Source organism: Aotus nancymaae, unplaced genomic scaffold (genome assembly GCF_030222135.1).
Source record: "Aotus nancymaae isolate 86718 unplaced genomic scaffold, 86718_ANA_hifiasm-v0.15.2.pri h1tg000029l, whole genome shotgun sequence".
Taxonomy (NCBI): Eukaryota; Metazoa; Chordata; class Mammalia; order Primates; family Aotidae; genus Aotus; species Aotus nancymaae.
The window spans coordinates 28,277,008-28,289,333 of NW_026988442.1; the positions used below are offsets into that span (position 1 = coordinate 28,277,008).

Here is a 12,326-nt window from a genome sequence, read left to right on the forward strand (position 1 = left end):
AAGATTACAGGCATGAGCTCCTATACCCAGCCAGTACAGTCTCATTTTATATATAAGCAGTTTGTGTTTTGAAGTGTTCATCTCCATTTTTAATGTGGTTTTCTAAAATTGCCTAAATTTCTAATGTGGTAGATATGTACAGGTATTTTGTTATTTTACCATGTTAAAATTTGCTTTTCAGCATGGAATTACACAAGCAAATGAACTTGTAAACCTAACTGAGTTCTTTGTGAATCACATTCTCCCTGATTTAAAATCAGCTAATGGTGAGTTGTGAGATTTTTGCTTTTTTACAGCTTACCACACTATACCTGCAATTCAAAAAACAGCTTCCTATCATTGTTGCAGTTACTTCTTTTTTTTTCCTTTTGAGACGGTATCTCACTGTTACCCAGGCTGGAGTGCAGTGGCGTGATCTCAGCTCACTATAACCCCTGCCTCCCGGGTTCAAGTGGTTCTCCTGCCTCATGAGCAGCTGGGACTACAAGCATATACCACCACACCCAGCTAGTTTTTGTATTTTTGGTAGAGATGGGGTTTCCCTGTGTTGGCCAGGCAGGTCTCAAACTCTTGACCTCAGGTGATCTACCAGTGTTAGCCTCCCAAAGTGCTAGGATTACAGATGTGAGCCACTGTGCCCTGCCCATTATTTCTTTTATTGAATAAAATCTCAAATGGTTTCCCCAGATCTTGTTCATGTGAAAGTAATTATTGATAAAGAAAATATTGTTTGTTCAGGAGGAAAATAGGAATAAGTCAAACTAAACTGTAACTCAGCTTTGCTACCTGGTATATAAATAATAAGAATTAAACATTGACTTCTTTTTTGTTTGAAAAATGAATTCTTAAAAATTGGAGTACATTTCATAGTACTAGAAAATTGATAAATAATAAGGATAGTTTCTGATATTTATGAATGTGTTGATCTAGATTTAGATATATTCCTTTTTAAAAAAAAAAATTTATGTGGGAAATTTATATACACCCAAAGGTGAAGAGAATATTGTAATGAGCTCCCATGTGATCAGTGATATATTATTTTCATTAGTTTATTTCCTGACCACTGGAAAAATGTAAAGCAAATTCCAGCTAGAGAGACATGTTTTTAATTCAGAATAGCTTCACTTCTGGGAATGTAGGCAGACATGCTCACCAATGTGTGGTCCAACTCCTTTTTATTCAGTTGTATAATATGTGTTCCTTTGTCATGAAACAGGCATGGGGAAAAATAAAAGTATTTATAATCCTACTAAAATGAATGGGTAAATAGATTTTTTTTTTTGTAATAGTAGATTATTATATAATTAACTGTGCTTTAATTATTTGATAATTGATTTTTTATAACACTGATGATGTCACTAATTTGGAAGTGTAATGATCCTTACCACTTAAGTAACTGTGGCTTTGTTTTTTTAATAGTGAATGAATTTCCTGTCCTTAAAGCTGATGGTATCAAATATATTATGATTTTTAGAAATCAAGTAAGTAGCTTTTTATTGTTACATGCCCCTTAATCTCTTAAGAGTCTTACTGTATACCACCTTCTCGTCTACAGTACAGTCATTTTATATCCACATCTAACAATATTAACAACGATTTCTTTATAACTTAGGATTTTAGACCATGCTTAATTTTCCTTAGATGTCTTTTTACAATAATATTGATAAAATTAGGATCTAGATAATGTTCACACATTGCTTGCAGTTTATTTTGTCTTAAGTCTGTTAATTTACAACAGACAGGTTTTCTCTCCTCTCCCTGCCCCCTTTTTTTTGAGCCCAGAAGGTAGAGGTGTCAGTGAGCTAAGATGGTGCCATCTTGGCTCACTGCAACCTCTACCTTCTGGATTCAGGTGATTCTCCTGCCTCAGCCTCCCGAGTAGCTAGGATTACAAGTGCGTGCTACTATGCCCGGCTAATTTTTGTATTTTTGTTAGAGATGGGGTTTCACCATATTGCCCAGGCTGGTCTCGAACTCCTGACCTCAGGTAATCTGGCCACCTCAGCCTCCCAAAGTCTGGGATTTTTTTCCCAAAGTCTGTGTTTTTTGTTTCTGTTTTTTTTGTTTGTTTTTTTGAGATGGAGTCTCACTCTGTCATCCAGGCTGGAGTTGCAGTGGTGCGATCTCTGTTCACTGCAACCTCCACCTCCCGTATTCAAGGTATTCTCCTGCCTCAGCCTCTCTAGTAGCTGGAAATACAGGCAACTGCCACCACACCTGGCTAATTTTTGTATTTTTAGTAGAGATAGGTTTCCCCATGTTGACCAGGCTCGTCTCGAACTCCTGACCTTCGGCCTTGGCCTCCCAAAGTGCTGGGGTTACAGGCATGAGCCACTGCGCCTGGCCTCTTCCCTTTCTTAGGCTTGTTGTTGGAGCAAACATTCATTTATCTTACAGAGTTTCTCACATTTTACTTTTGGCTGATTGCATCCTAATGGTATACAGTCATCCCTCAGTTATTCAAGGGGTATTGGTTCCAGGACCCCTGAATACCCCAAAATTTATGCATACTTAAGTCCCACATTTGGCCCTGCGGAATCATCATATATGAAAAGCCAGCCTTCCACATACAGATTTTGCATCCCAGGAATACTGTTTTACCTATTTACATTTGGTCTAAAGCTAATCCAGCCAGGCATGATGACTCACACCTATAATCCCACTGAGAGGCCGAGGTAGGCAGATCACTTGAGGTCAGGAGTTTGAGACCAGCTTGGCCAACATTACAAAACCCCGTCTCTACTAAAAATACAAAAATTAGCCAGGTATGATAGTGCATACCTGTAATTCGAGCTACTGGAGAGGCTGAGGCATGACAATCACTTGAACCCGGGAGTTGGAGGTTGTAGTGAGCCAATATTGTGCTATTGCACTCCAGCCTGGGCAATAGAGCGAGACTGAAAACAGCAGCACAGCTCAAACGTGTTACCTGAGGGCCTCCTGTAGTTTATCTTGTCCCACTAGTCCCTGTATGTCTATAGTGGTAAATCTGGGGGCTTGATTAGATTTAGATTCATTGATCGGGGTGACACAAGAAAGCATCATAGATATACTTCTGTTTCATTTTATCAGGATATAACAATATCCGGTTGTCCATTTTTAATGATATTAAGAGTGATCAGAGGACTCAAATAAAGAAAACGTTACATTGTCAACATTTTTTAAATAACATTTTAAAAACTAAGATATACTTTACATAATACAAATTTTGCCATTTTATTTATTCATTTATTTATTTTTGATTTTTTGTTCATTTATTTTTGAGACAAGGTCTCACTGTCGCCCAGGCTTAGAGTGCACTAGTACGATCATAGCTCACTGCAGCCTTGAACTCCTAGGCTCAAGCAACCCTCTTGCCTCAGCCTCCCTGAATAGCCAAGACTGTAGGTGTGTGCCACACCGCCTGGCTAATTTTTTATATTTTTTGTAGAGATGGGATCTCATTGTGTTACCTAGGCTAGTCTTGAATTCCTGGACTCAAGTGATCCTTCTGCCTTGGCCTCCTAAAGTACTGGGATTAAGGCATGAGTCACCGTGCCTGGCCCAAAATTCAACATTTTAAAGTATATGCTTCCGTAGTTTTCAGAAATTCATTATGTTGTATAACTACCACCACTCTGTTTATACAGGAAAAGCAAGATAAATGTTTCTGCTTTTTACCACCTCTATCAAATTTTAGCGTAATGTTAGTGCCTTAGCAAACTGCAGAGATGACATATGAGGGTGTTTGAAGCTCTAGTTGTTCATCTTTGACCATAGGGGCCCCTTTTTTGCAGTTTTCTGTGTCCTCTTGACATATACTCAGTAGCCTTTGATGGTTCTTTTTTTTCATACCTGACAAGATGTTCCAGATTGATTTCTTGAGTTAGACCTGAATTGGCAACCTCTCAAGAGTATGAAATGTTATTTAACAACTGTCTGGGGCAGGCCACAGTGGTGCCTGTGATCCCAGCACTTTGGGAGGTTGAGGTGGGCGGATCACCTAAAGTCAGGGGGTCGAGACCAGCCTGGCCAACATGGTGAAACCCCATCTCTACTAAAAATACAAAAGATTAACCAGGCATGGTGATAGACACCTGTAATCCCAGCTACTTGGGAGGCTGAGGCAGGAGAATCACTTGAACACAGGAGGCAGAGGTTACAGCAAGCCAAGATTGCACCACTGCACTTGCCTGGGCAACAGAGCAAGACTCTGTCTCAAATTAAAAATAAAATAAAATAACATAAAAAAGACCAACTGGGTTCTAGAGATATTCCTAATGTGTTGTAATTTGTTCTAGGCTTTTCCACAGAGGGAAGAATCAAGAAATGATACATTTAGAAGGAAATAGTTCCCAGTTTAGACTTAAGATAATAAGGATTTTATATAACGTTTTCGATGTTATAATTGTATCTATCATTACTTATTTGCCTTATCCTATGATGCAAGTAGTTTCAAAAGAACAGTGCAAATAACCTTACTAAAGATGGCTGTATGCAGTTAGATTTCTTTTTAGTCTCTATATCCTTAGGATGTTATAAGTATATGTAGTGAAAAAAAGACTGTGCTTACAATTTTAACTTGAAATTACTATCTGTACATTTTTATGACTACCTTGATAAACAACTTCATTTGTATATAGATTTTTCATTTTGTTGTTTCCTGGGAGCATAAAAAGGGATTGTTTTAGACCAATGTCAAACAATAAAAAAGCGAGGTACATTCAGAAGGGTCTGACTTTCATCCCTGTACCTCCCTTTCTATTTTCTTCCTCCCCCTAAAGGTAACAATTTTTAATTGAGTTTGGTTTATGTTTTTATTACTTACTTTTGTAAATATAGCCTAATACCTATCCTACTATACATGTATATTTTCTCTTATTTTTACAAAGAAAAGAGTGTAGTACACAGTTTTGTACCTTGCTCTTTTTTTTTCCAGTTTTTAAAAATTGTGAAATACATGTAGCATAAAGTATACCATCTTAAGCATTATTTTTTTTATTTTTATTTTTTTGAGAAACTGAGTCTCTTGCTCTGTTATTCAGGTAGTACAGTGGTACGATCATGGCTCACTGTAGTCTCAAATTCCTGGACTCAAGTGATCCTCTCACCTCAGCTTCCTGAGTATCTCTTACTATAGGTGTGTGCCATTGCACCCAGCTAATATGTTTTTAATTACTTGTGGGTGGGTTTTTGTTGTTTTTCTTGTTTTTGTTGTGATGCTGGGCATAATTTCATGTGCTTATTGGCCATTTACATATCTTCTTTGGAGATTCAAGTTTTGCCTGTTTTTTGAATTTGATGGTATTTTGAGTTTCAGAAGTTCTTTATATGTTTTGGATGTTAATCTCTTATCAGAAATGAGTTGCATATATTCTATTCCATAGCTTGCTTTTTTACTTATTTATATTTTGATACACAGAAGTTTAAAATTTTTATGAATTCTAATTTGTGCATTTTTTTCTTTTGCCTTTGCCCCATATCCTATCCAAGAACGTTACCAAATCCACTGTCAAAAAACTTTTGCCCTATGTTTCGTTTTTTGTTGTTTTGTTTTGTTTTGTTTTTTTGAGACAGAGTCTTACTCTATCACCCAGGCTGGAGTGCAGTGGTGCGATCTTGGCTCACTGCAACCTCTGCAGCCTGGGTTCAAGCAGTTCTCCTGCCTCAGCCTCCCAAGTAGCTGGGATTACAGGCACCTGCCACCATACCCGGCTAATTTTTGTATTTTTAGTAGAGACAGGGTTTCACCAGTTGGCCAGGCTGGTCTTGAACTTCTTACCTCATGATCCACCCGCCTTGGCCTCCCAAAGAGCTGAGATTACAGGCATGAGCCACCTTGCCTTGGTGGCTCTATGGTTTTTTGTAAGAGTTTTATAATTTTATGTCTTGCCTTTAGGTCTTTGATCCATTTGATTTAATTTTTGTATGCAGTATTAGCTAAGGGTCCAGCTCTCTTATTTTGCATGAGCATATGCAGTTTTTCCAGCACCATTTGTTGAAAAGACTTCTTTCCCCAAGTGGTCTTGGCATCCTTGTCAAAAATCATTTGACTACATATGCAAGGGTTTATATTTGGGTTCTCTATTCTGTTCCATTGGACTATATGTCTGCATTTATTGCACCTTGCTTTTTTCACTTAATAAATCTTGGGTATCTTCCCATAGTAGCATGTACAGATTGTGCTCATTTTTTGATAGTGGTACAGTATTTTATTTTGTGCCTCTTCCAGTGTTTAGTCATCCAGTCCCCTTATAGTTAGATATTTTGAATATTTTCTACCTTACACTGTTTTGATTTTTTTCCTTAGACAACAGAGTCATGCTTTGTTGCCCAGGGTGGAATGCAGTTGTGCACGATCATACCTTACTGCAGCCTTGCCCTCCCTGGTTCAAGTGTTTCTGTCACCTCTGCCTCCCTAGTAGGTGGGACCACAGACACCCGCTACCACATGTAGCTGATTTTTTTTTTTTTTGGTAGAAATGGGGTCTCCTTATGTTGCCCAGGCTGGTCTTGAACCCCTGGCCTCAAGTATTCCTCAGCCTCCCAAAGTGCCGAGATTGCAGGCATGATCTGCCATATTTGGCCTCTTTCATTGCTTTAAATAATAATTCCTTCAGATGAATGTGTTACTTAGTGTTTTTGCCATTGTTACTTTGGGATATATTCCCAGAAGTAAAGCTGCTATTAATAGATTAGAGGGTAAATGTATATATAGTTTTGCTAGATATTTCCATATTCCTCTCTGTAGGAGTTGTGTCATATTACATTTCTTTTCATTTACTTAATTATTATTTATTCAATTCTGTTGCCCAAGCTGGAGTGCAGTGGCTCGATCTCGGCTCACTGCAGCCTCCACATCCCAGGATTGAGTGATTCTCCTGCCTCAGCCTCCTGAGTAGCCAGGATTACAGGTGGCTGCTACCACACCCAGCTAATTTTTGTATTTTTAGAAGAGACAGTGTTTCGCTGTCTTGGCCAGGCTTGTCTCAAACTCCTGACCTTGGGTGATCCACCCGCCTTGGCTTCTCAAAGTGTTGGGATTACAGGCATGAGCCACCACACCCAGCCCATTTCTTTATTTTTTGAAACGGTCTCGCTCTGTCGCCCAGGCTGCAGTGTAGTCAATTTACATTTTTTTAGAGTTCAGTTAAGTATCTTTCCATTTGAAGGGTCCATTTTCATTTCTTCTCTGTGAACTGTGAATTCATATTCTTTTGCTCATTTTTCTATCTCATTATTGGTCTTAATTTTTAGAGAACATGTAGTTTTTCTTTTTCTTTATTCTTTTTTTTTCTTTTTTTGAGACAGAGTCTTGCTCTGTCATCCAGGCTGGAGTGCAGTGACTCAGTCTTGGCTCACTGCAACTTCCGCCTCCAGGGTTCAAGCTGTTTTCCTGCCTCAGCCTCCTGAACAGCTGGGACTACAGGTGCACGCCACCATACCAGGCTAAATTTTACATTTTCAGTAGACACGAGGTTGTACCATGTTCATCAGGTTGGTCTCGAACTCCTGACCGCATGATCTGCCTGCCTGGCCTTTCTTCTAATTCTTAACATCTTGTGTCACTTTAATTGTAGTGAGAAAAAAATCAAAATGTGCAGTCATCTTATTCCTTTGATGTTTTTTGCCCAGTAACAGTGGTGCCATCTTGCAAAATATTTTAAACACGCAGGCAAGAATAAAACAATATGATTAATACTGAAATAATCCTTATAAATCTTAAAAGCTCCAGGCCATATTTACTTATCCATACATGTACGATGGAGGTACTCCAGGTTCTCCCTACCTAGTCAGTCCCTTTCTCTCTATAGGTAATTACTGTAACGAATTCAGTGTCTTTTACACCTATGTAAGTGCTTTTTTTTAATACTTTGACTGCATGTTTATGTTTCTGCAAAAATTATTTTGTATTTAGGTTTTATTTTATTTATTTATTTTGAGACAGAGTCTTGCTCTGTTGCCCAGGTTCAAGCCATTCTCCTGCGTCATCCTTCCGGGTAGCTGCTACTACAGTTGCCCACCACTGTGCACAGCTAATTTTTGTATTTTTGGTAGAGACGGGGTTTCACCATGTTGACCAGGCTGGTGTCAAACTCGTGACCTCAGGTGATCTACTGACCTCGGCCTCCCAAAGTGCTAGGATTACAGGCGTGATCCACCACACCTGGCCTAGGTTTTAAATTTTTGTTTGTATAAATGACATCATACTATGTGTTTCATTTTTCTGTTTTATTTTGAGATGGGGTCTTGCTGTGTTGCCCAGGCTAGAGTACAGTGGTATGATCATAGCTTACTGCAGCCAGGAGGTTCTGGATTCAAGCGATCTTCCTGCCTTAGCTTCCCTAGTTCATGGGATTAGAGGCATGTTCCACCACACCCAGCTGCATTATGACTGTTTGTGCTTACCATCATTTTTGAGTTATTACTTTAGTGCCTCAAGCAATCCACCTACCTCAGCCTCTCAAGTAGCTGGGACTACGGGAATGCACTACCATGCCCAGCTAATTTTTTATTTCATTTTTAAAATAGAGATGGCGTCTCGCTATGTTGCCCAGCCTGGTCTTGAGCTCCTGGGCTTAAGCGATTGTCCTACCTCAGCTTCCCAGAGTGTTGGGATTACAGGCAGGAATGAACCAACACGCCCAGCTGACTTTTCTAGTTTATACTAATGTATATTTCAAATTTAGAGGTTTTTAATGAGGATTGTTCTTATGTTTGTTGCTTTTTATAGGTGGGGAGAGAACAGAAAATGAGATACAAAAATGTTAAATGACTTTTTTAAGAATTATCTGCTAGTGATGATTCTTAAGTTTGGTGAAATCTTAGTCTGCTTCTCCATGATATTATTATTTTATGGTATGTTGATTTACCTGCAAAGTGTTATCCTCCTCATAGTTTTGTCTCTGAGAAGGAGAATTGAAAAAGTGGGAATTGAACCATTATGTGCAAGTAAAAGTTTTGATTTCTGGACAGCATCGTCTCCTGTTACAGTAGAGCTTAAAAATAGCAAACTGTTTAAATCAACAAGCCCTTCTCTTCCAATTGTCTTTTACTCAAATATGATATCATTGCATTTAGACCACGTATATTATTGTGTTTTTTAGGTGCCAAAAGAGCATCTTTTAGTCTCGATTCCTCTCTTGATTAATCATCTTCAAGCTGAAAGTATTGTCGTTCATACTTACGCAGCTCACGCTCTTGAACGGCTCTTTACTATGCGAGGACCCAACAATACCACTCTGTGAGTATTTTATACTAAAGTTTTTAGCCTGGGGTGGGAGCTGTACTGTTCTGGTCAAAGATATCTCTGAATGTTTTTATAATTTCACTAGTAGGAAAACACATGCTGCTTTTTATTCATTTATACTGTCTTATTCTAAGAGGATTTGAGGCTGCTTACCAAAATAGCTGCATTATGACAATACAATTAAATAAACTGGAGCCAAGGAAAATAACTGGGATAAAGTTAATAAACAGAAATGTGTGTCAAAGGATCCTGTATAGTAGTTAAAGAAACTCCAAATTTTATTTGGAGTCTTAGCAGCCAAGGCAAAGAGGGAAACTTGGGGAGTTAAAATTTTCAGTGTCCATGAGATTAAAATTAAGCAGTGAATACTGTGCAGTAGTGGTAGTAACATCATGTAACAGTTATTTTCATGTGGCTATTCGTGTAATGTCAATTATTTCTGAGATATGACCTAGCTGAATGAAGGTAATTTACTAGGGACCAAGAAAATAGCTCTCTGGCCTGAATCAAGGATGAAATGTAGATGACTGGATGGTCTGCATGTCTTTCAGGCCACTATTCAACAGTGTTATTTCTTGAAACTGAGCTTTGGGTAAGAGATGGAAAACAGTTCTAGGTTTTTTTCTTCATCAAGAACTTGAAGTACAGATACCCTCAGTGGCCAATTAAGGGTAGAAAGGACATGGTTTGAGGTGAGTCAAGGCCAGTACCTATTTTCAGGCCCAGAATTTATGCAGAAAACAGTTCTGAATCTTGCTCCACCTCCAAGAAAAATAAATGACTGAGACCCCTGAGATTCTGAATTCTGTTCTCAATGGTAATAGATATGAACTGGGGACAACTGTCACAACTTTAGATGTTGTTGAGTTTAGGTGGCTTTTTGATTCAGCTGTGTTTGGTTCTCAATGTGCCTTCTTAGGAGCTTAACATGAGCACATGTAAAAAAATTATTTTCCTAAACTGTCTATGAGGCTGGGCATGGTGGCTCACGCCTGTAATCCAAGCACTTTGGAGGCCAAGGCGGGCGGATCACCTGAGGTCGGGAGTTCAAGACCAGCCTGACCAACATGATGAAACCCCGTCTTTTAAAATAAAAAATAAATAATTGTCTATTAATTGTCAGTGGTGGGAGATGGCTCAGTTTTATGCTGAGAAAGGTGACATAGTGGTTGCCACGGGTAATCCATAGTGACAAGCTTAAGAGTTGGTCGTGACTGAAAGCTGTTTTTTCATCTATAGCTTTACAGCTGCAGAAATCGCACCATTTGTTGAGATTCTGCTAACAAACCTTTTCAAAGCTCTCACACTTCCTGGCTCTTCAGAAAATGAATATATTATGAAAGGTAGGCTGTTTTCCCTGGTGTGCAGACTACAGGTATCTAATCTCAGATTGTAAGGGGGAGCACTCTGGGTTATTCTTCGGGTTATACAGTCTATGAACCAGGTAATGTTTACCAAGTAGTAAGTAAGTTTAGATATTTCAAAATGAAAGTCTTGTTTCTATTAACAGTAATCTTATTTATTTATTTAATGACAGAGCCTCACTCTGTTGCCCAGACTGGAGTGCAGTAGCTTGATCTGAGCTCACTGCAACCTCTCTCTCCCAGGTTCAAGTGATTCTCCTGCTTCAGCCTCCGGAGTAACTGGGATTACAGGCCACTGCACCTAGCCAACAGTAATCTTAATTTGATATGGGACCTCTCATAACAGAAAATGTAGCAAAGCCCTTGTTTCTTTCCCTAAATTGAATTTCTTTATGGCAAAGAAGAGATCATGCAACATTTATTAACTACATGCTCACCTAGGTAGGGGTGAAACGTGGGTGCCTGTGGTAGACTCTACACAAACCATGGCTTCTTACATATTGCCAAGGACACAGGTAGCTGTATCCATCCACCAGGCACTATATTAGTTGGGTGTCCTGGTGCCAGCTCTGACTTTAGAGACAGTCTCAGTGTTTTTTACTGTTGCATCCCAAAAGCCTAGCACATTGAGTCGTAGGAAACACTTTTCAGAAAAACTGATCTTTCTAGTCTCGGTCAGAAATCCTAGGGTGGATGTGTGTGTATTTCCAACACTGAATGTATGTTTCCAACACTGTCCTTCCCCCAGCAGTGACGTGTAATTACTGTTGTTTAATGTCCATTTCCATGAGAGCAGCTAACTGGTCTGTGGTCTTTATTGCTGTGTATTTAGGGTATGTAAGAATATGAGATATGTAATACCTTCTCTGTACAGTTGTATGAGTGAATGAAATAATTCTGCGCCAGCCTAGTGGAGCAGCACCAATTTATTCTCTAACCCTTTTAACCCAGGTCAGGGAAAGATTTTCGCTAGGAAGTGATGTCTAAGCTGAGCTCTGAGGGATAGGTAGCAGTTTGTTGAAGGCTGAAAGAGTCTTTGGCTCCGGTAGAGGAGGAGACATTATGTGCAAAGTTCAGGAGGCAAGAGCAGATTGCTTTCTATCCCTTATGCCTGGCATGTATTTGGGGCTCTGCTTTGTAAACATTTATTTTGGAAATGTTATTGGTGGAAAAAGAGCTATCATGCATTTTTAGCTGACAAATGTATTTTTCTCCCTTGTTAACTATTTTTAACCCATTTATGGTCTTTTGTGCAATATTTTTGCAATTTGGACTCTCTGTGGCTTTATGTGTATTTTTAGTTTTCTTAGGCTCCTAATCTCTCTTTTTTGAGGGAGGTGGATCGGCAGCTTTCTCTTTCAGTTTCCTATAGTCTGAGATCATGTTTCTTTTAGGCTAGGGCTAAACATTTTCTGCTACTGACTTCTCTTTTTTTTTTTTTGAGAGACAGTCTCGCTCTGTCATCCAGGCTGGAGTGCAGTGGCATGATCTTGGCTCACTGAAACCTGTACCTCCTGAGTTCAAGCAATTCTCATGCCTCAGCCTCCCGAGTAGCTGAGACTACAGACGTGCACCACATACCCAGCTAATTTTGGTATTTTTAATAGAGACGGGGTTTCACCACGTTGGCCAAATTGGTCTCAAACTCAAGTGTTCCGCCCGCCTCGGCCTCCCATAGTGCTGGGATTATACGTGTGAGCTACCAAGCTTGGCCTTTGCTACTGATTTCTAAG

The 12,326-nt window shown here is 39.2% G+C and overlaps 1 protein-coding gene across 1 annotated transcript in view; it reads left to right on the forward strand.

The window, feature by feature from the left end:
• Window positions 1-12,326, forward strand: part of CSE1L (chromosome segregation 1 like) — a 55,002-nt gene that overhangs the window by 32,606 nt on the left and 10,070 nt on the right. The window contains exons 13-16 of the mRNA XM_064382505.1: window positions 182-266; window positions 1,420-1,481; window positions 9,087-9,223; window positions 10,469-10,572. Of these exons, the coding sequence (XP_064238575.1) occupies window positions 182-266; window positions 1,420-1,481; window positions 9,087-9,223; window positions 10,469-10,572 (388 nt within the window). The remainder of the gene's footprint in view (window positions 1-181; window positions 267-1,419; window positions 1,482-9,086; window positions 9,224-10,468; window positions 10,573-12,326) is intronic.